The 24,928-nt window shown below is 43.4% G+C and overlaps 1 protein-coding gene across 3 annotated transcripts in view; it reads right to left on the bottom strand.

Annotated features, from left to right (window-relative positions):
- trappc9 (trafficking protein particle complex subunit 9) overlaps positions 1 to 24,928 on the bottom strand; it is a 448,582-nt gene that overhangs the window by 125,422 nt on the left and 298,232 nt on the right. For all 3 annotated transcript variants that reach the window (XM_060915374.1, XM_060915376.1, XM_060915375.1), the window contains one exon: positions 24,655 to 24,746. In XM_060915374.1, coding sequence (XP_060771357.1) covers positions 24,655 to 24,746 — 92 coding nt within the window. The remainder of the gene's footprint in view (positions 1 to 24,654; positions 24,747 to 24,928) is intronic.

Below are 24,928 nucleotides of genomic sequence, written 5' to 3'. Positions count from 1 at the left end.
CAGCTTCTACATCTACCATGGATTAGGTATGAGCAATATAACCATATAATATCCATTCAGGACACTTTTTCGATGGAATAAAAATGTGTGTTCTATTCCCTTCTAGCAGGTTCCATTCATTTGGTCTGATAGCATGCAATATTGTTAGCATATCGCTTATCCTACGTGTATTACGTCACTCTACCCAATGGAGAAGGAGTGCTGAATGTAAAACTTCTGTTCTAGCGAGCAACTGGGACAATTTGTAAACAAACATGGCCGCCAGGTTCGCTTTGTTAAATACAGAAGATTGAGAGAATTTTGAAAGAGAAAGCTGCATAGAACACCCGAAAGGAATGTATAATAATGGCTTTTTTTTTTCATGGTCTATCAGATAGATTCCATTCAGCTACTTGTCTTTGACTTATTCAGTATCATGCAAGCTGAAGGGAATACACAGTTAGGTTCATATATATTTGGACACTGACAGAAATTTTCTTTTTTTTTACCTGTTTACTGAAACATATTCAAGTTATAGTTATATAATGGACATGGACATAAAGTCCAGACTTTCAGCTTTCATTTGAGGGTATCCACATTAAAATTGGATGAAGGGTTTAGGAGTTTCAGCTCCTTAACATGTGCCACCCTGTTTTTAAATGGATCAAAAGTAATTGGACAATTGACTCAAAGACTATTTCATGGGCAGGTGTGGGCAATTCCTTCATTATGTCATTCTCAATTAAGCAGATAAAAGGCCTGGAGTTGATTTGAGGTGTGGTGCTTGCATTTGGAAGATTTTGCTGTGAAGAAAACATGCGGTCAAAGGAGCTCTCCATGCAGGTGAAACACGCCATCCTTAAGCTGCGAAAACAGAAAAAACCCATCTGAGAAATTGCTACAATATTAGGAGTGGCAAAATCTACAGTTTGGTACATCCTGAGAGAGAGAGAGAGAGAGAGAAAGAAAGAAAGAAAGAAAGAAAGAACTGGTGAACTCATCAATGCAAAAAGACCCGGACGCCCACAGAAGACAACAGTGGTGGATGATCGCAGAATAATTTCCATGGTGAAGAGAAACCCCTTCACAACAGCCAACCAAGTGAACAACACTCTCCAGGAGGTAGGCGTATCAATATCCAAATCTACCATAAAGAGAAGACTGCATGAAAGTAAATACAGAGGGTTCACTGCACGGTGCAAGCCACTCATAAGCCTCAAGAATAAAAAGGCTAGATTGGACTTTGCTAAAAAAACATTTAAAATAGCCAGCATAGTTCTGGAAGAACATTCTTTGGACAGATGAAACCAAGATCAACCTCTACCAGAATGATGGAAAGAAAAAAGTATGGCAAAGGCATGGTACAGCTCATGATCCAAAGCATACCACATCATCTGTAAAACACGGCGGAGGCAGTGTGATGGCTTGGGCATGCATGGCTGCCAGTGGCACTGGGTCACTAGTGTTTATTGATGATGTGACACAGGACAGAAGCAGCCGGATGAATTCTGAGGTATTCAGAGACATACTGTGTGCTCAAATGCAGCCAAACTGATTGGTCGGCGTTTCATAATACAGATGGACAATGACCCAAAATATAAAGCCAAAGCAACCCAGGAGTTTATTAAAGCAAAGAAGTGGAATATTCTTGAATGGCCAAGTCAGTCACCTGATCTCAACCCAATTGAGCATGCATTTCACTTGTTAAAGACTAAACTTCAGACAGAAAGGCCCACAAACAGACAAACTGAAAACCGCTGCAGTAAAGGCCTGGCAGAGCATTAAAAAGGAGGAAACACAGCGTCTGGTGATGTCCATGAGTTCAAGACTTCAGGCAGTCATTGCCGACAAAGGGTTTTCAACCAAGTATTAGAAACGAACATTTTATTTACAATTATTTAATTTGTCCAATTACTTTTGAGCCCCTGAAATGAAGGGATTGTGTTTAAAAAATGCTTTAGTTCCTCACATTTTTATGCAATCATTTTGTTCAACCCACTGAATTAAAGCTGAAAGTCTGAACTTCAACTGCATCTGGATTGTTTTGTTCAAAATTCATTGTGGTAATGTACAGAACCAAAATTAGAAAAATGTTGTCTCTGTCCAAATATTTATGGACCTAACTGTATACCACGAAAAAAAAGCCAGCCAATATTATTTAAATATCAAAGTCATGATAAATTACATCACGATACACTTTTCTACGATATCCCAGGCATCTCCTTTTTGGATTTTTTTTAAATCGACAAAACATATTTGTCGGCAATAAATAAAAGTATCATTGAAAATGCTTTTTAAAGTTTATTTTTCAACCCATCATGATGTTTCACAGTTTGTTAGGAAACCAATACATCACAAATAAGCGTGTAATGATTCACCCAATTTAATTCGATTCAAAGTTTTTGGGTTCATGTTTTGATTTTCTCATGATCGTTTCAAAAAAAAAATATCCAACAATAATATCAACTGTGAGCTACTGCTGACTTACGTATCCCCCCACTTTCACTTGCATCAGAACACAAGCGATCGAAGGAATAGGACACTTACTATGAATGTTGACTACAACAAATCATGAACCCTGAAACAAATAAGTAAAGAGCAGTCTCTCTCCCCAGGGACTTCACATAGCATCCTGGCAAACTGTCATTTTGCTTCTTGAAATACCATCAAAATCCACCCTAGATGGCTCGTAAATACGTTCAGTCGGGAAACAGGAAGTCGATGCGACAGACCTGAAAACGGTAAACATGGTATAAAACCCCAAGCTGAAGTTTGGTACCAAGTGGCTATGATTTGTGGTTGCTGAGAAAAAGGGTGTTTCGGACGGACAGAAATACGGAGATCTGGACAGATGGATCAACGGAGGTAAAAAACACTTCTTCAGTGTGGGGGTAAAATTATTTATACACGTGTAAAGGTTGGAGTAAAATATAATAGCCTATTAATTCAAATACTCATCTCATTAGCTGTAGCCGCTTTATCCTGTTCTACAGGGTCGCAGGCGAGCTGGAGCCTATCCCAGCTGACTACGGGCAAAAGGCGGGGTACACCCTGGACAAGTCGCCAGGTCATCACAGGGCTGACACATAGACACAGACAACCATTCACACTCACATTCACACCTACAGTCAATTTAGAGTCACCAGTTAACCTAACCTGCATGTCTTTGGACTGTGGGGGAAACCGGAGCACCCGGAGGAAACCCACGCGGACACGGGGAGAACATGCAAACTCCGCACAGAAAGGCCCTCGCCGGCCACGGGGCTCGAACCCGGACCTTCTTGCTGTGAGGCGACAGCGCTAACCACTACACCAACGTGCCACCCTAATTCAAATATCAATCAAAGATCGATTCAATTTTATTTATACGGTGCCTTCAACAATAGTCAAAAAAATACCTTTACAGAAATCCAGATGCACAATTAGGTCTCAAGGCAGAGGCGACAGTACTGAGGAACATCTCCCTGAGACGACTCCCTGAGAAGAACCAGAGGAGTCAAGAGGCCTGGGTGATACTGGATGGTGGGATTCGAACAGTACTGATTGTGTTCTAGTGCGAAGATTCCTGAGATGAGCACAGGACAGTCTTTATGATTGTGGCAGCAGCTCGACAATATCCAGGCGATTAGCCATGAAACCTCATCAGGACGCAATTCAGATACGAGATCTCTGGGGCACTTGGGGTCTGTCCTGGAACATCAAGTTCTCCTGAACCTTGAAGTGGTTTCATGAAACCAGAATTCCATCCTATCCTTCTGTACTGCTGCTTTTTTGTTGTGACTGAACTTCTCTCTTGTCTTTCTGTCAGGCTTCATTTCATTCTCTCTTTGCATCAGCCAGAGTGACATGATCTCATAATCTTGTCACTTTCGGCTCAACATCTACCTCTGCAGCATTTTCATATTGTTCTATCAAACCGCTACCATGAAAAAAGTTCTGATTCAATTATAATTCAGCAGATGATACGGACAAGCACCACTACAAACTTGCTGCATTTTTAATAATAAAACAAACAAATACTTTAAAAAAAAAAAAAGCAACAATCACTCTTCTTCTTCTTATCTCTACTTTGTCCATATTTTTAACACCCTGCTGTAAATCGGAGCCGGAGTAGACAGGGAGGCTCCAGACGTATGCGATGTGCCATGATGGACAGCACCTGGGTGAAAACTCTGAAAAACAAGCAGATAAATCAGCCCGAGCCAAGTCGCCAAGCTCCGCCCACTCCAGCCATCAATCAGAATGATAGGCATCTCCTGACACCGCCCTGATTTGTGCAATATGGTGCCGTACTGGGAGAGGTTCTGAAGAGAGAGAGAGATGAAGTATGTGGGCAGTATTTTATCACCACACGGCGACAACCAGCCCACATCACTTTCTAAAAATATCCGCGAGTTCTCTTTAGGTGAACGGTGTTGACAGAATCTCTGTTCCTGCAACCAAGCTGGATGATATAATCCTTCAGCTTTAGGAGAATGTGCCAGATATCTTCCACGGAACAGGCTGATATGGAACTCCAGACGATATCAGAACTCGCACCATCATCTTGCAAGAAGAACCAGAACGTCAAGGATGTAGTAGCTCTTCTGGCCTGCCATCAAAACAACCATGACGACCAAACCATCAAACAGAACTGAAATGTGGCAACGTGAGAGAGGACCAACCTCCACAACAGATTGTTGACAACAGGAAAATCAACAAAGGACTAAATTTTGTTCCCCGAGGGAAGATCGACCCAAAACATCGATCAGAACTGAATTCGCATGATAAATGAGAGAGGACCTCAAGCTGACCTAGTTACTAAATTGTTCGCAAAAAAGTTGACAATACAATGGCCAAGTTTTGAGCAGAAGGGCAAGTTCTTTCAAATAAAACAAAACAAAACTAAAATCCTTTGAGAATCCAGGGAGGAGACACCATTTAATTGAAAACAAAGTTGTAAACAAATTGCTGACAGCAAGAAAATCAACAAACAACCAAGTTTTGTTCCCCGAGGGAAGATCTACCTAAAACATCGATCAGAACTGGAATCAGATGAGAAATTCTAGCAAGAGGCCTAGAAAATTTGTTAATTCGGCCTAACTCGTTAGCCAAAAAATTTGACAAAACAACGACTAAGTTTTGTGCGGAGTGATGAGTTCTTTCAAACAAAACAATCGGAACGGAAATCCGTGGAGAACTGACGGAGGAGATACGATTTGACTGAATTGTTGGTGACAGATGCCATGCCGTGGCAACAGCTCATCGGTCTTATGGCCAGATGAGCTAACCAGAAATGGAACATGTTAAGTCCAGACACAGATGAAACAACCTGGCGAGGTGTGTGTACGATTCTGGACCAGTCATTCAGTCGGTATCATTTACACCATTCAGTTCATGCCAGTTATCGTCATTACGAAACACCGACCCGGAGAGTCTCCTTGAACCTGAATTTCTAGCAACACGTGCAACCGCAAAACTGATTAGCTAACTCTTATGAAAGCTAGCATTTAGCAAAATTTACAACAACCTAACAAGTCAAAACAAACTGCCGAAATTTATACCAATTCTGAATACCGATTGGTCAGAAAGTGTTGATTCATTTTCCGTAGTATGTTACCGTTTCGTTATTGACATGAGTTCTGGAGTCTGGAAGTTTCTCAATAACCAGCTGGGGAATTTGATAAATATGTACAGAAATAAATTCTGAAAAATCCTGAAATTAGACCAGTTTTCCCCTTGGCGGTGGTGGTGTTTATAAACTGAAGTCACATTACCGAGTCAAAGCTTTTCAAAGAAGTTTTCAACTGACCTTTGGTGACTTTAATGACTGACTGTTTTTAGAAGTCAGAAACTTGTAATTACTGTTATTTTGGCATGATGGGAACACACACCTGCCAGTGATCTAAATCACAACTGGAGTAAGGGAGGATAATGATGTACTGCATGTACCAGGCGGTGATGGACCACGTCTATCACCAAGCAAAACCAACTTGCACCAATGCCACCATGATGCAGGAACAGGGCAGCTCTGAAAGGGTCAAATTCCAGTCCCTTGCTCTCATGTATCAAATTCAGTACGACTCGCATTACAGCACACTGTATTTGCATAACGTCGGAGCTGACACTTTTGCCTCGAGCATCTTTCTCATTAGCCGACTGCAGGGATGAGTTTCCCCTCGAGCAAAGTGTGGTTAAGTAAGCCCCTTAAAGGCATCATGGCACAGAACAGCATCCAGTCAACACATGGTGCTCAGAATCAACCGTTTTCAAACACAGCTGTGGTATTAAACTCAGATTTACCCTGATACAAACATCGTGTTACTTTTGCCATCCTGAATCCCACAAGGTTCTGTTTCTGCCAAGTGGACCACAAGCTCCTCGTTTCTTCTTCCAAAGCTAGTACCAGCCTGTCTAATACTGACAGATAAATTACACTGTTAAAGTTACACTGATTTCATTCATAAATTCATTCATTAATCTTCACTAAGCACTTCGGAGATGTAGGGGGTTGAATCTGAAGACTATCCTGGTAACTGAGGTGTAAGGTTGGAACACAGCCATTCACACAGACTTGTATGGTGGATGTCTAACAAAATCTAAATCTAATAATACAAAGAATAAAATGTGCTGGATGGGGACACTAATTTAGAGTCAACAATAAATAAAATTTTATTGTATGCAGAGTTCCCCCCCCCCAAAGTTGTCCAGTCGAGATCCAGGGTAGGACCAGACAAGGAACAGGATTTGAGTGATGTTTAGTTAAATGAACTGAATGGACTGTTCATTTACAGCTACTGAACGCCCCATCCATGCACTTCACCGTGCCATCTGCCTGCCTTGGCATCAATACGACACAACCCGCCTCTTCATATGGACAGTGCTATCAAACGCATCAAAAAAAAGAAAAAAGGATGCACTTTCAATGCTCGATCCTTCTATGCATCTCTGTCAGAGTGCTTTGTTTCCATTTGCCAACCTTTCTCCTCCCCCTCCCCATCCCTCCATCCCTCATGACCAAACATTTGTCTTTCCGTCCATCGGGGTGAGCCGAGTTCAGTTACAGTGTGTCCTCTGAGGCAGCCTGTTGATTTAATGGGTGAAGTCATCCTCATCTTTGTCCCTCTCTTTCTGAGGACGCTTGGCTAAACATTCGAAATTCTTCCAAAAGATCGCCCTGATCTAATCGGTATGAACAGTGCAGATGGGTACGATTTCAGAGGGATGTAGATTTCAGAATCAGAGTGCTTGAAGCAATTGCAGAGATGGAGTTATGTTTACTTTGAGCTTGTTCATTCAAATAAGTCATATGTAGAAGATGTAAGACCTGCTCTTTCAACCTGCTGTTCTCGCTCTCCTTCCTGTGCACTTCTCACCTGTTCATCTACAGATTGCAAACCATGGAACATATGGAATAAGATACAACCCCAATTCCAAAAAAGTTGGGACAAAGTAGAAATTGTAAATAAAAACGGAATGCAATAATTTACAAATCTCAAAAACTGATATTGTATTCACAATAGAACATAGACAACATATCAAATGTCGAAAGTGAGACATTTTGAAATTTCATGCCAAATATTGGCTCATTTGAAATTTCATGACAGCAACACATCTCAAAAAAGTTGGGACAGGGGCAATAAGAGGCTGGAAAAGTTAAAGGTACAAAAAAGGAACAGCTGGAGGACCAAATTGCAACTCATTAGGTCAATTGGCAATAGGTCATTCACATGACTGGGTATAAAAAGAGCATCTTGGAGTAGCAGCGGCTCTCAGAAGTAAAGATGGGAAGAGGATCACCGATCCCCCTAATTCTGCGCCGACAAATAGTGGAGCAATATCAGAAAGGAGTTCGACAGTGTAAAATTGCCAGGAGTTTGAACATATCATCATCTACAGTGCATAATATCATCAAAAGATTCAGAGAATCTGGAAGAATCTCTGTGTGTAAGGGTCAAGGCCGGAAAACCATACTGGGTGCCCGTGATCTTCGGGCCCTTAGACGGCACTGCATCACATACAGGCATGCTTCTGTATTGGAAATCACAAAATGGGCTCAGGAATATTTCCAGAGAACATTATCTGTGAACACAATTCACCGTGCCATCCGCCGTTGCCAGCTAAAACTCTATAGTTCAAAGAAGAAGCCGTATCTAAACACGATCCAGAAGCGCAGACGTCTTCTCTGGGCCAAGGCTCATTTAAAATGGACTGTGGCAAAGTAGAAAACTGTTCTGTGGTCAGACGAATCAAAATTTGAAGTTCTTTATGGAAATCAGGGACGCCGTGTCATTCGGACTAAAGAGGAGAAGGACGACCCAAGTTGTTATCAGCGCTCAGTTCAGAAGCCTGCATCTCTGATGGTATGGGGTTGCATTAGTGTGTGTGGCATGGGCAGCTTACACATCTGGAAAGACACCATCAATGCTGAAAGGTATATCCAGGTTCTAGAGCAACATATGCTCCCATCCAGACGACGTCTCTTTCAGGGAAGACCTTGCATTTTCCAACATGACAATGCCAAACCACATACTGCATCAATTACAGCATCATGGCTGCGTAGAAGAAGGGTCCGGGTACTGAACTGGCCAGCCTGCAATCCAGATCTTTCACCCATAGAAAACATTTGGCGCATCATAAAACGGAAGATACGACAAAAAAGACCCAAGACAGGTGAGCAACTAGAATCCTACATTAGACAAGAATGGGTTAACATTCCTATCCCTAAACTTGATCAGCTTGTCTCCTCAGTCCCCAGACGTTTACAGACTGTTGTAAAGAGAAAAGGGGATGTCTCACAGTGGGAAACATGGCCTTGTCCCAACTTTTTTGAGATGTGTTGTTGTCATGAAATTTCAAATCACCTAATTTTTCTCTTTAAATGATACATTTTCTCAGTTTAAACATTTGATGTGTCATCTATGTTCTATTCTGAATAAAATATGGAATTTTGAAACTTCCACATCATTGCATTCCGTTTTTATTTACAATTTGTACTTTGTCCCAACTTTTTTGGAATCGGGGTTGTAAAATAATAAGAATTATTGGTGGGCGAGCCTGTAATTTGGAGCTCTTTTACTATTTTGAACTCTCCCTAGAAGGTAAACCCTTGTCCTTTAGGTCTGATATACAAACTTAAAGCACAGTCTAAAAGTATTATCCAACTCCAAACCAGAACATCAAGGACGTAGTAGCTCATCTGGCCTGCTATCAAAACAACCATGATGACCAAAACATCAAACAGAACTGAAATGTGACAATGTGAGAGAGGACCAACCTCCACAACAAACTCTAACAACAGGAAAATCAACAAAGGACTAAATTTTGTTCCCTGAGGGAAGATCGACCCAAAACATCGATCAGAACTGAAATCAGATGAAAAATCAGAGAGGAGAACCAATTCTAGTGAGAGGCCTGGAAAATTTGTTAATTTGGCCAAATTACGAACTCGTTAGCAAAAAAAAATTACAAAACAACCACCAAGTTGTGCACGTAGTGATAAGTTCTTTCAAACAAAACAATCGGAACAGAAATCCATGGAAAACCGACAGAGGAGATACAATTGAACTGAATTGTGGACGACAGATGGACTACAGAAGCCACGCCATGGCAACCGGCCTTATGGGCAGATAAGATAATCAGAGTGGTAATCAAAGGTAAAAATACCTTTCCCAAGCCCATGTAGAAATCACAAAACTCACCCATGGAGCATGGAGAACACGGGGTCAGTGCAAGTTTAAACTCAGTATCCAGGTTTTTTTTGGGGGTCCAAATCTCCAGAACACACCCTTTCTGCAAAGCTAAAACTCTGTCCTTTGGGTCAGTTTTGCAGCTTACATTTACAAAACGACAACAACGATGCAACCCAAAACACAGGGCACGTTTGATTCACTTCCTGCAGTTGAGCCACTTCAGGGTTGAATTCATAAGGAAGCAGACCGAGATCACTTCCCTTTAATGATCTCGGAAAGCCTATTTTGGCCCGCACCCAAGGCTTTTATATTCTCACCTGCCTAAAGATCTGCACCAAGGGTGAAAACACATCATGGTTACTTTTAGTCAGATTAAATGCATAATGCATACGTTAAAGTCCTCCAGGCTATCCACAAAGGGACTGCTGATGAACACTTGGAGGTTTCCAGAAAGAATTCATCTCGGGTTCTTCAGCTGATCCTTTCAGAGAAAGCCTGGCATTCTGTAGGTTTATCCTATTTTCACCAGGTATAGATATTCTGGGGAAGCAATGATCAAATGGTTAGCGAAACAGCTTTGGGACCAAAAGGTTGCTGGGCAGTACAGTGGTGTAGTGGTTAGCATGGTCGCCTCACAGCAAGAAGATTCTGGGTCTGAGCCCAGTGGCAGGTGGGGGCCTTTCTGTGTGGAGTTTGCATGTTCTCCCCGTGTCTGCGTGGGTTTCCTCCACAGTTCAAAAGACATGCGGTTAGGTTGATATGGGACGGCCTTGGGCTGAGGTGCCCTTGAGCGAGGCACCTAAATCCCAACTGCTCCCCGGGCGCTGTTAGCATGGCTGCCCACTGCTCCGGGTACGTGTGTGTGCTCATTGCTCACGTGTGTGCACGTGTGTGTTCACTACTTCAGATGGGTTAAATGCAGAGAGGAATTTCACAAGTGTGTGATGAATAAAGTTGTTGTAGTTCTTCGATTCCCTGAACCAGCAGGACTGGCTGAAGTGCCCTTGAGCAAGGCACCTAACCCCCAGCTCAGGCAAGTATGGTGGTGTACCTTGTGTCTGATTAGTCAAAGAGAAACTGATGATGAGATTATCAGTTTGAGCAGGTAACCTGGCCATAATAATAAAAACAGATATTCGCCAATCCCCTCCCACTAGGTCTGATTTATGATGTGAATGCTACTGACCACGGAGGCTTGAGGTACTTCCTTTGAAACCACCACATTGCCTCCTCACTGCTACCCATGCTGCTTGAAATGTCAGTGTAACTCACTTGGAGGAAAGTGCTATCTGGGCTCTCGGATGTCCTCACAGATGCCAAGTAACAGGAACACCTTTCTTAAAAGAAAACTTTTTAAAGATTCTCCCAAAGAAGTTGCAGCAAGTGGAACCATTTATCTGCCATCCCAAAGCCCTTAGTTGTGTCTAGGAACCGATCTACACTTCCCCAGCTGATACCAGTTTGGACCAATGGCTTTGTTGGAGCCATATACAGTCCTTCCCTCCACTAGCCTGGGGTGGTGCCTTGAGCAAGCACTAGCAGTCCCTTGCTCCGGGTTACAACCAAAGACTGGACTCTGTAGACTGGGCGGAGGAGACCACCACCTGGCAGTTCAACGGGCAGGAAGGCAGACCCAGCAAAGCATTTGTGGAGCGCAATCAGGGCACTGTGCAACACATAGAACACTGCTGGCCATCCACTGCATCCCAATCTAGCTCCAGCCGTCTTAATTCTGTCTTGCCCCTAGACCCAGTTAGGTCGGGACAAGAGTGAGAGTGAGTGGAGCTATGCAACTGTCCCTCTCCCTCACGCTAATCCAAGTCATGTGCAAGTCATGACTTTACATTCAACCAAACTGAAGTCAAGTCAAATTTATTTGTATAGCACTTTTAACAATCAACATTGTTGCAAAGCAGCTTTACAGAATTTGAACGACTTAAAACATGAGCGAATTTTATCCCTAATCTACCCCCAACGAGCACGCCTGTGGTGACGGTGCCAAGGAAAAACTCCCTCAGACGACATGAGGAAGAAACCTCGAGAGGAACCAGACTCAAAAGGGAACCCATCCTCATTTGGGAAACAACAGACAGCATGACTAACATTAACAGTTTTAACATGAAGTCAGTTTCGTTGATGTTATAACTCTTCATTGATGGAAACTTGAGTGCAAAACTGTTTATGACAACTGCAGTCCTAAAGTTAGCAAATCAACTGTAGTCCTCAGCCATAAAGGCATTACTGTAAGTGTCCAGAGCGTCCTCCAGGTGTGACTTTCAACTGTCCACATGGGGCCATCCTCCACAGGAGCAATGCGATGAGACTCCAGCCAGACACAGGGCACCAGGATGGATCAGGCAGGTCCAAGGAGCAGAAGAGGTTCAGCGTCTCGATCTCAGGATTGACATGTAACTCAGAGGGACAGATTTTTTTTTTTTTTTGGGGGGGGTGGGGTGGAACACACATTGTTAGGTATGCCCAATGTCACCTGAATAAGTAGGAACAGTATGTATATTGCACTGAGTACAAGCAGGGACTCCGGCAACTAACTATGACAGCATAACTAAAAGGGGAGAGCCAGAAGGTAACACAGGCATGAGGGAGCCCCGGGACATAAAGCAGCCAGGCACTACACCGTCAACAAACTTGAGTGAGCAAGCGAGTGGGGACTGACAGCATCCATACATCCCAGTTTACCAAAATACTCGATGTCTGAGGATCCTCCAGATCTACACCTTTACCTCATAAAACACCATTAACGAAAGGCTTGACTAAAAAGATACGTTTCAGCCTAGACTTAAACGCTGACACCGTGTCTGATTCCTCAACATTACTTGGAAGGCTGTTCCATAACTGTGGGGCTTTGTCAGAAAAGGCTCTGCCCCCTGATGTAGCCTCACTATACAAGGTACCAGCAGATAGCCTGCACCTTTTGATCCAAGTAGGCATGGCGGGTCATAGAGGACCAGAAGTTCACTCAGGTACTGTGGTGTGAGACCATTCAGTGCTTTAAAAGGTCAATAGTAATATTTTATAATCAAAACGAAATTCGACTGGGAGCCAATGCAGTGTGGATAAGACAGGGGTGATGTGGTCATATTTTCTCGTTCTAGTAAGGACTCTTGCTGCTGCATTTTGAACTGGAGCTTGTCTATGCACTTATTGGAACATCCAGACAGTAAGGCATTATAATAATCCAACCTGGAGGTAACGAAAGCATGAACTAGTTTTTCTGTGTCATGTAGTGACATTAAATTTCTTATCTTAGCAATATTTCTGAGATGAAAGAAAGCTATCCGGGTGATGTTATCAATGTGAGTTTCAAATGAAAGACTGGGGTCAATAATCACCCCGAGGTCTTTTACTGATGTATGTGAAGAAACAGAAAGGCCATCCAGAGTTACTGTGTAATCAGACAACCTACATCTAGCTGCACGTGGTCCGAGTACAAGTACTTCAGTCTTGTCAGAGTTAAGCAGAAGGAAGTTAATAAGCATGTCTAATGTCTAATAAGCATGTCTAATGTCCTTCACACATTCCTCAATTCTATTAAGCTGGTGTCTCTCATCAGGTTTTGCAGAAACATACAACTGTGTGTCATCAGCATAACAGTGGAAACTAATACAATATTTACGAATAATATCACCCAGAGGTAACATATAAAGAAAAAAGCAGTGGACCCAAGACAAAACCTTGTGGAACACCAAACTTTACCTCAGTATGTCGAGAAATATCACCATACTGATAGCGATCAGTTAAATAAGACCTGAGCCAGGAGAGGGCCATTCCCTTAACTCCCACAGCGTTTTCTAGTCTATCCAGGAGAATGGAATGATCCATGGTATCAAATGCTGCACTAAGGTCAAGCAACACAAGTAGCGAGACACAGCCCTGATCAGACGCCAACAGTAGGTCATTTACTACTTTAACCAGAGCTGTCTCTGTGCTATGATGAGGTCTAAATCCTGACAGATACATTTCATGGATGTTATTCCTATGTAAATATGAGCATAACTGCTGTGCCACAGCTTTTTCAAGGATCTTGGAGATAAAGGGGAGGTTTGATATTGGCCGATAATTGGACAGCTGACAGGGATCAAGGTCAGATTTTTTTTAATCAGGGGTTTGATAACTGCTAGTTTAAAGGATTTGGGTACATAGCCAATCCTAAGAGAAGAATTTATTATTTTTAGAAGCAGTTCAATTACTTCAGGTATTATCTGTTTAAATAGACGTGTAGGTAAGGGATCTAGTACACAAGTTGAGGCTTTTGATGCCGAGATTAATGAAAGTAATTCAGTTTTTCGAAGGGGAGTAAAACATTCTAATTGCTCATCTGATAGTTATATCGTTAACTACAGGGTCACTTACATTGTCTGACCTTAAATTAGTAGTTTGAATTTTTTGTCGGATATTCTCATATCATCTGTAGCCGCTTTATCCTGTTCTACAGGGTCACAGGCAAGCTGGAGCCTATCCCAGCTGATTACGGGCAAAAGGCGGGGTACACCCTGGACAAGTCGCCAGGTCATCACAGGGCTGACACAGACACAGACACCCATTCACACTCGCATTCCCACCTACGGTCAATTTAGAGTTACCAGTTAACCTAACCTGCATGTCTTTGGACTGTGGAGGAAACCGGAGCACCCGGAGGAAACCCACGCGGACACGGGGAGAACATGCAAACTCCGCACAGAAAGGCCCTCGCCGGCCACGGGGCTCGAACCTGGACCTTCTTGCTGTGAGGCGACAGCGCGAACCACTACACCACCGTGCTGGCAAGGCAAGCTATCTCCAGCTCTTCCAAGCTCCCGAAAAATCGGGAGCCAATCAACTTTGAGCATCTCCAACGGCCCTGGGTAGAGGCGTGTTCAAGGCAGTGACGTAGTAGAACTGCGACCGGAAGCCATAGATTGTTTACAGAATCTATGCCGGACGCACTTCATTCACTAGAAACATTACGAACATGGAGCAGCGGCAAGCCTTTGACACAGCGATAGATGCTGTATTGAAAGCATTCAACGGGAAGTTCTCATTGAAAATGGAGCAAAGAGCAGCCCTGGAGGTATTTATCTTCTTCCTGTTACTCAAGCAATTTCCGTCGCGTCACATACGTCAGAGAAAAGAGTGATGTGATTGGTTTAAGCTTCGTCACAGCCTTTTCTGGCTTCGACCAGTAGCAAACCGAGGCATTTCAGGGAGGCGGGTCAACCGCGCCTTTGGGAAACGGTTGGTTGGGCTTAATATCTTTGCCAGACCAATGCTCACAGAGCTTTGAAGTCGCGTTAGCCAGACTAAACATACCTCACACACTGGCCTAACGAAAATAATAATTGTTGGGGCGTCTGCTGATTTGTTAGCTATAAATTTAGGTCTAATTACTTCTGACAGTCTGCAAGCATTGCACCGTCGGGTCTTCAAGTCTGGCTGAAGCAGAGGAGCGGGCTTTCCGGGCTTTATTTTTAAACATGCTCCATTTCTATATGTCCAGGTTTGAACTAAGTCATTTTGGCAAGATTTAATTTAATACAAAACAGAAATGGTCAGACACAAGCACGCCAAGCACATGGGAATGGATTTTGCCAATTTTGACAGCGCATGTTTTTTTAATGCCGCACCGTAGACAGCGAACGTTTAAACATGATCAAACATAGGAAATGAACGACACACAGCATGGCTCAAAAACAAAAAAGTGAAATAAACCCTGCTGATAGTTGATGGTGTTGCAACACAGTGTTATAACCCGATCTCTACCCAACCACCCGTCATTTTAATTCTCCTCAGATCAGCACCGACCTCACATTTGGCCTTGCGAGAGTTCAGCTGACGGAAATTAATCCATGTACATGAAACAAGACTATGATCTTGTTCCTCATCTTCATCCTGGTGCGATGAGGAAATGTTTTGAACAATATGTGACCCCTCACCGAATCCAGGGACACATGTCGGCCGAAACGAATCCGAGATAATTGCAAAAGAAGCATTTTTTTTTTCGAAATTTGTGATTTTTGTTTTTTTCCATCATGTGCAAGTTGAGATCTTGAAGAATGCAATCAGTATTTCAGATAATAGGTTGTTTTGTTGGAAAAGCTTTCATTTTTTGTTGCAAATTGTCTCGTTTTTGTCAGGACTGTAGCCTGCTGGGGGGTGTGGGTAAATTACCATATGGGCCATTCACATGATTTAAGTCTTTTTTTTTTTTTTTTTCCGCGAATCAGCTGTATGATACGAGCTGAGCGCATGGCTACTTAACTGCATACAGGCGTGTGATTTCACTATGGAATGAGTTACTAAACAGAGCGCAGAGGAGCTGACACACCGCGAAGCAAACAGACACACGGTATTTACATCGGTGATAACCATTTCTAGCAAAAAAAAAAAAAAAACACGCAACCTCGTTTTCCAGATTGAATGGAATACTTGAATGATCGGATGATACACGGACCGTTCTAGGATTACATTCCATCGGAGGCATTGGTGTGTGCAAGGCGCCGTTTCTCTTTCTGATGGGGTGAGTTTATTAATCTAAGGCTGTGTGGTTATTTTTGCATGTAACGGAGAGTGTTGTGGTTTGGTTAAGCCTAGGTCACAACCGGACGTACGATTTTTTGGCCGTGTGATTTTTGGCGTTTCCCAAATCACTGCGTTTTTTTTTTTCATGGAGAAAGACACGCGTTGGCCGCAAGTTTGTCTTGCAACCTGAAAAAAACGCAAGCGCCCGTAGAGTTTGTTTGACATGACAAAGAACCTCTGCGGCCGGTCTGCGGCTCGAAAATCAGCACGTCACACGCGCGCTCTGTGTGTTTCTTGCGTTTTTTGCATGTAGACTGGCCGTAGGAGCGCGTACTGTACGGCCGGTTGTGACCGAGGCTTTACATGAAACTAGTGTTGTGTTAGTTGTGTCATCATCGTGCTATCTTTCTTTCTTACGGTGTGAGTAATTTTTCAACCACAAAACGTTAAAGTATACTTTAGGACTATTTTTGTACTTCATAATTGTTTGGGCATACTTTGCATGGAAGGAAAATTGACGTGGTGATCTTTGTTTACATGAAAGTAGTATCGTGCTAGCTCATAGGGGGTGGGGCTTTCCTTAATGTTATGCAGATGAGCAGCATTATGTGCCCGCCCTGCACCCAGAGTAGCTGAGATGGAAAACTTTGAGGGCGATTTTCTCCCTTTCCTGTTTTAAGAAGTATACACTTTCAAAAGGCCACACATTCTTCAAATATTGTCAGATCTCCACATGGAAGGCATCATTGGAAAGCTTAGAAACTGTACTTTCTGAATCTGTCAATAACTCAAAATGCCCCCGGGCAGACATGTGTCCCTGGATTCTGTGATCTGACACATATGTCTGGATACACTCCCTGTACCTGATTCCAAGTGCCAGCATGTTGTTGAAGGAGGTTGTTCCTTTCGTCAACCATTTTTCATTCTCTCTCTCTCACGTTCTCAGAGTCTCATTTGGAAACTGAAGTTGACAAATGGGGTTTACATTATAAAATAACCCGCACACACAGTCAGGTAATTCTCCTATAAGTCATTTTCACTCACAGCTTTAAAATATTCATGTGGGCTTACTTAAAATGAAACCATTCATGAGGTTCCATTGTCACGAAAGTACATTGTGTTTCAGCGGTGGAACGGTCGCCTCCCCCTCCCATTACACACCCCGCCTCCACTTTAAAAGCCTGCGGAAGGGCTGATCATTGACAGAACTTGTGCTAAGACCCAAGACTAATGGTTTTGAAATTCAATTTGACTAACGCCAGCTGGGTTCATCTGCCGCTGTCACTCATCTCACACAATTAAAGCTCATCAGCATTATTTCTGAGACTGTTAAAGCTCTCAGTCTCCTCTTGTTTTTCGAGCGTTTTCTTGTTTCGCTTTCTTTCCCTCTCCCCTCGATTATTCATGCTGCTTCGGGAGGATGATGAAAGAGGCTCGCATCTCAAGGCTGGCCCGTCGTTTGTCTCTCGTAATTAGCTAAAGCGGTAAGAAAAGCAATAGCGCTGAGGATATACATGCTATCCCGGTACGCCGTAATGCATGACACATCCGAACACACGGTGCCATCAGTGAAGAGTCATTTTTCACGAACATGAACACACGTGTGACGAATACACGCAAAGACAAGCGTGTGATCATTGATTTCCGTCCAGCTTTCTGGAAGGTGGTTTTTATTTGAACGTTTATGGTTTCCGACATCTTCAGTCAAGGGGACTTTGTCTTTGTGGTTTCTCAGGAACACAACATGCTGCACTTTTCTTGTCTTATTAACTTGGAGAGAGAAGAAAAAGAGATGCCGGTGAGGGAATGACTGTTTAAATCTGCTATAACAAGTAGAAACGTGTCTCACCACATAGAGCGTAATTTAAAAAAAAAAAAAAAAATGATGCGTCGTTTAAAAATTGCAATAGTTGGCAAATTTTTGTAGCCTAAGAAGTAGTAGTATCAATACGCAGGTGATTACAGAAAATCGCGAGAGATTCGGACTTTTTCTCGAGAATCACCTCGAGCGACTCGGCAAAATGGCGGCCGATCGCGCCGTCCCCGGAAGTCAGGAAGAATTACAAACGATGAAAGAAAATGCTGCTCCTAAAAGCACTAAAGATGCGACGAAGTTTGGTCTAAAATTATTCAAAAGGAAGGTGGAATTGTGATTTATTTTATTTATTTCAAAACAAAGTATTTTATGTGAGTCGGCGTAGAGAAGTGACAAGTCTGTGCCGCGCTGTGATTACAATTGCGTGAAGCTTTTGAAAACTGAAATAAAATCACCTGTGTAATTCGACTAAAAAAAAAAAAAAAAAAAAAAACACAATTACGCATCTCCGTCTCAGTGAATATCGGTGAGTAACCTCCTGGGAACTGAGAAAAAAAAATGTCTCTCTCAATTTCTCTTTTGTTGTGATTTCCTTACTAGGAATTTCCCAGCAACCCTCCTAGTCACATGATATATCATTGGAAAGCCCATGATGTACTCTTTACCACACACCAATAGCTTGAAAGAGTAAAGGCCAATTTATGCTGATAACCCAGTCCTCGCAGATAGCGTCGCAGACAGTGTCTGCGTAGCCCCCCCACCTTCGCAGACGCTCTGCGCGCACCTCCCAAAAATTGTGACCACCGCAGAAGCTTCTCAGACAGCGTCGCAGACAAGAGGGCTCTGATTGGTCCACTCTACATCCGCTGTACACGCACTTCCGCTTCCCTACTTTCCCGGTTTGGTTTGTTTTCACGACCGCCATTTTTAAAAACACGAGCGAAGATGGAGCAGCACGAAGAGCGGCTGATCGAGGAAGTGAGGAAGTACGGACATTTATACGACTCCAGTTCTAGTCATTATAAGTAACCGGAGGATAAACACTCCACTAACCACACCCACCAACTACTCCTAGCGATTTCGCGACTTCGCGCCCCCTTGCGTTGTGGCGGTGAATAACATCGCGCACGCCTATTACTCCCCGCTCAACGATAAATTACAACTGTCTGCGAAAAGCTATCTGCGAAAGCCTTGTCGCAAGAGCATGCAGAGGCCCTAAGAGGGTGTGCACGTAAAACACGTCAACTACAAAGGACACAAGTCTATGGGTTGGTTCTCAGGAGGATATTCTATCCACATCACCGGATATGAGCAATCGCGCGCTCTGATTGGCTACTCTACTACTAGGCTATCAGCTCATATACCGTGAGTAGAGAAAAACAAAATGGCGGAGCGTGTTGCTGAACCAACCGAGGAGGAAATAAAAACTCTACTCGAAAACAAAACCCTAAAAAATACAAAAAAAAAGGCAACAAAATATGGAATGAAAGTATTTGATGGTAAGAACGTGTCTTTTTTTGAATTATTTTTCAAGAATTTACATTCAAAGCGGAAATTATTTTGCCGGATGTTTAGTATCAAGTTATTTGTCGAATTTGCAAAAAAATAAAAACGCTCCGTTTCTCAAAATCCAGTGAATGTGGATAGAATAAAACAGTTATTCCACTCACTCAATCTCGTCATGCATGGATGACAGACGACTCGTCGGCTCGATCTCGTGGAATAACTTGATCACCATCCGTACAGGACACTTTTTCGATGGAATAAAAACCTTCTAGCGGGTTTCATTTGTCTGGTTTGATAGCATGCGATATTGTTAGCGTTTCGCTTATCCGACATGTATGACGTCACTCTACCCAGTGGAGAATGAGCGTTGAATATGGTTTACGACATTGCATGGTTGTCAAGGCAACATGACGTCACGCATCGGCGACGTAAAACTTCGATAATTTGTAAATAAGCAAAACAAACATGGCTGCCAGGTTTGGTTTGTTAAATACACAAGATTTTGAGAAAATTTTCAAAGACAAAGACGCGTTGAACACCCGAAAGGAATGTGCATGTATTATAATAATAATATTGGCTGGCTTTTTTCATGGTATATCAGATATATTCCATTCAGCTCCTCGTCTTCAACTCGTTCAGTATCATGCTAGCTGAATGGAATATAATCTGATATACCACGAAAAAAAGCCAGCCGATATTATTTACGATTATTAATTATTCACCGATATTCACGAATAATTGCTAATTAAAAAAAAAAAAAAAAGACTCCATGACGTGCTGACACAGGAAAACCGGCTGCGTCACGTCATTCCTTTGCGTCTCGTGTAACGTCATACACTGTAAAGTCAGAGCTTATGAGATGCTGATCTGATTACAACTTCCACAAAGACATGAAGTCAGAAGCTCCTTTTCACTGTAATTCTGATGTGCCAGAAGTATATTTGCATCAAGACACCTTGCAGCTCTTGCGTTGCACCAACCATCATTTCAAGATAACCAACAGAGTCCGACCGGTTCTATCGTTTGCGCTGCATTGTACGACCTCTACCTCCACAGGAACAGGAACGACCATACGAGTTTAAAAAAAAAAAAAGCAGGGGCGGCACGGTGGTGTAGTGGTTAGCGCTGTCGCCTCACAGCAAGAAGGTCCGGGTTCGAGCCCCGTGGCCGGCGAGGGCCTTTCTGTGTGGAGTTTGCATGTTCTCCCCGTGTCCGCGTGGGTTTCCTCCGGGTGCTCCGGTTTCCCCCACAGTCCAAAGACATGCAGGTTAGGTTAACTGGTGACTCTAAATTGAGCGTAGGTGTGAATGTGAGTGTGAATGGTTGTCTGTGTCTATGTGTCAGCCCTGTGATGACCTGGCGACTTGTCCAGGGTGTACCCCGCCTTTCGCCCGTAGTCAGCTGGGATAGGCTCCAGCTTGCCTGCGACCCTGTAGAACAGGGGTGTCAAACCTGATCCATAAAGGGCCTTGTGGCTGCAGGTTTTCATTCCAGCCATGCAGCAGCACACCTGACTTGGCTCATTCAATCAACTGAACTGTCTTCACACAGTCAAATACTTGCAGCCACACCCACCCTTGATTAAAGGGTGGGTGTGTCAGTTGATTGAATAAGCCAAATCAGGGTGCTGCTGCATGGCTGGAATGAAAACCTGCAGCCACACGGCCCTTTATGGATCAGGTTTGACACCCCTGCTGTAGAAGGATAAAGCGGCTAGAGATAATGAGATGAGAAAAAACAAAGCAAAGTCATGACTCGGAGCTGACTGAGGACCTTCATATGCAGGATTTACAAAGCAGAGGCTGCAAACCTCATTCGCGTGGCACTAAACAAAGACATGCTGGGCAAACAAAAGCCCTCTGTTGTCCAATAATTTTGACACACATGCAGTTTTCGCAGAGAAAGAACGGGTCATCGACGTGACATCCGAGAGGAGCCGGGTTTCCAAGCAATCAGATCGGACCGAATTCCCAATACTGAAGCATAAGTGCAACTGCAAAGAAGGAAGAAAGGATGACGAAGTGAGGCCTCGAAGTTGAGGCCTCTGTAAACACCGATTTGATCGCGGATTCGTTCGAGGTAGATAAAATCGAGACGGATAAACGAAGAGACATTTTCCAGCATACTGATCGAACCTGGGAGTGATGTGCGTTCACAGGTTTTATATCACGGCATGATTAAAACTTGTCGTTCTGTTTCACCAGACTCTCCGATACGCTCGTTTTGAATATCACACAGCAAGCTGAAGACAATCAGACAGAAAGAGGAATTATTTCTGATGAACTCGGCAAGAACAGCTCGCTAAAAGCGTTCTGTAATCTCGGTTCCTGTGGCATGATAATGCACTGCTTTTAAGAAATAAAGCTCCTATTGTGATGAGCGACAAGACAAAGGAATCAGTACGCTTTTATTTCTTATTAAATGTTAATCATGCGCGTTCTTCAAATTCAAAGTAAAAAAAAAAAAAAGCAATGGAATTATATTCAGCAGTGGTGTGCTGATTAGAGAACCCCCCTGCCCCTGCTGAGACCTTACAGAAATGAAGAAAAACTGACATTGTTTAAAAAAAAAAAATCAATGCAAGTCAGGAGGTGGATAATTAGCATCAGGGAAATACGTGCTCAAACCAGCTGGTGTCCGTGTACAGTGTGCAGAGATGGAGCAGGTAGCGATGAAGCTTCAAATCAAGGAATGTAGCATGTCATGTGTCAAACATTCATTTTTCATGGCGATCATTCCATATTTCTCTATCCCTGGCCACAAATTCCAGATCCCCAATGAGTCTCAATCCAACTCTTCGTCTTTCGGTTGCCCCCGTACATTCGGGGTCACCACAGTGGATTTGTTCCACATATTTGATTTGGCATAGGTTTTACACCGGATGCCCTTCCTGACGCAACCCTCCCCGATCTATCCAGACACTCTCTTGTGCATCCCCAGTGGCTGGGTATTTTACCTAAACTGTAAGTCTTTGGACTGTGGGGGAAACCTTGGCCATCAGCTTCGAACACAGAACCTTCTTGCTGTGAGGTGACGGTGCTAACCACAACACCACCGTGTCGCCCCAGCCTCAATCCAACCCCAAGATAGAATATCTCCAGCACATTCTAGGTCGGGCGGCACGGTGGTGTAGTGGTTAGCGCTGTCGCCTCACAGCAAGAAGGTCCGGGTTCGAGCCCCGTGGCCGGCGAGGGCCTTTCTGTGCGGAGTTTGCATGTTCTCCCCGTGTCCGCGTGGGTTTCCTCCGGGTGCTCCGGTTTCCCCCACAGTCCAAAGACATGCAGGTTAGGTTAACTGGTGACTCTAAATTGACCGTAGGTGTGAATGTGAGTGTGAATGGTTGTCTGTGTCTATGTGTCAGCCCTGTCATGACCTGGCGACTTGTCCAGGGTGTACCCCGCCTCTCGCCCGTAGTCAGCTGGGATAGGCTCCAGCTTGCCTGCGACCCTGTAGAACAGGATAAAGCAGCTACAGATAATGAGATGAGACATTCTAGGTCTTCCCCTGGTCTGATCAAGCTCTACCAAGAACCCACCCACCAGGACATATCCTTGTAACTTAAGGTGCCCAAATCACCCCAACTGACTCCTCTTGACTCCAGAGGAGCATAAGGTACAACCCCAAATCGGAAAAAGTTGGGATGGTATGGAAAATACTTTGACTTGTATTTCACCGTAGACAGAATGAACCCAAGATTTTTCATGGTTTGGCTGATCTTTATTTCATTTGTTAATATCTCTCCATTCCTGCATTTCAGGCCTGCAACACATTCCAAAAAAAATTTGGGATGGGAGCGATTTCAGGCTCGTAATGAGGTAAAACTAATTGAAATGGGTGATGTCAACAGGTGACATTTGGGTTTGAGATCAAGCAGAAGGTTTGATACTGACCGAGTCAATCACCAAAACTTTAACCCAACTGAGCAGAATTTCACCTCCTGAACAGGAGACCGAAGGGAGAAACCCCAAAACAAAGAGGCTGCTCTACAAGTCTGGAAAAGCATCACAAAGGAAGACAGTTTGGTGATGTCAGTGGGTCGCTGGTTTGATGGAGTCCTTACAAACAAGGGACATGCAATAAATATTAAGTGTTATTTGCTTTAATCTATTTTACTCCAATACGTTTTGCTCAATTAAAATGTGTGTGGTCTTCCACCAAAAGTTGCCATGTCCCAAGTTGCTTAACACACCTCGATGCAAGTATCAGGAAATGAAAGCTGATTTTCTTATCCGCATTATCATTTTAGGTTCATCTATTGCTCTCAAACCAAAAGGTCTTCAACGTAGAGCAAAAACAAAAGAACTGGCCTTTCTGTTCCAATACTTTTGAAGGAGACTATGTATTTAAAAAAAAAAAAACAGTGGTGGGTTTCCCAAAAGCCTCTTAACGTTAAGAGCGTCTTAAGAGAGCGAGCGTTCATTGTGTTGCTCGCGCTACCATTTAACGATGATCTTTGTGCTGCGAACTCGGGCCTGTCCTTTCTGTTCCAATACTTTTGAAGGCGACTGTGTGTAACAAAACAGCAGTGGTGGGTTTCCCCAAAAGCCTATTAACGCCAAGAGCGTCTTAATTAGGAGAGACAGCGTTCATTCTGCTGCTCGCTCTACCATTTAACGATGATCTTTGTGCTGCGATGCTTTTGGGACACTTGGGCCTGACCTTTCTGTTCCAATACTTTTGGAAGGAGACTGTATCTAGCAAAGCGGCAGCGGTGGGTTTCCCCAAAAGCCTCTAAAAGCTAAGTGTGTCTTAATTAGGAGAGAGCGCGTTTGTTGTGCTGCTCAATCTACCGTTTAACGATGACCTTTGTGCTGCAATGCTTTTGGAAAACTCAAGCCTGACCTTTCTGTTCCAATACTTTTGGAAGGGAGTGTGTATGTGTACAGTTTGGATGAGGGAAAGTGTTTATTTATTTACTTTTAAACTGAAAAATGGATGTCCTTTGTATAATCCCTGATTTCACATAAATTAGAATATACATGCTTGTTATAATATTCATTTTAAAAAATGCCGGGGGGGGGGAATGGCAATAAAAAGAAAAAACGCTGGAGCTTCACAGACCCTGGAAATCACCTCTGACCGTGGTCCAATCAAATGTGTAGTCTGTAGCAGAGTTGTAGTCAGTCGCGTGATGTGATGTGGTGCAACAGTGTTGACATCACTCACCCCACTGTAGCGGTGCGAGCTGTAGGTGCTCCAGGACGAGCTGGGTGAGGACGCCCTCCACGCTCGCTTCGCCCTGCCTCTTCAGAGACGGGTACACACACGAACAGTTAAGGAACGCACCAGAATATACACTGGAAAAAAAAATGAGTGAGTAACTCCAACACAGCTGAGGAGAGAGGAGTGGAGGGATTTAATAGAATGGTGTGTGTGTGAGAGAGACAGAATTGTCATTCAGGGAATGGCAAACAAACACAAGGCAAGGCCATCTGTCCTA

This window comes from Neoarius graeffei, chromosome 2, assembly GCF_027579695.1.
Source record: "Neoarius graeffei isolate fNeoGra1 chromosome 2, fNeoGra1.pri, whole genome shotgun sequence".
Taxonomy (NCBI): domain Eukaryota; kingdom Metazoa; phylum Chordata; class Actinopteri; order Siluriformes; family Ariidae; genus Neoarius; species Neoarius graeffei.
The sequence above is the reverse complement of the archived record's forward strand: the minus strand, read 5'-3'. Positions and strand labels throughout refer to the sequence as shown.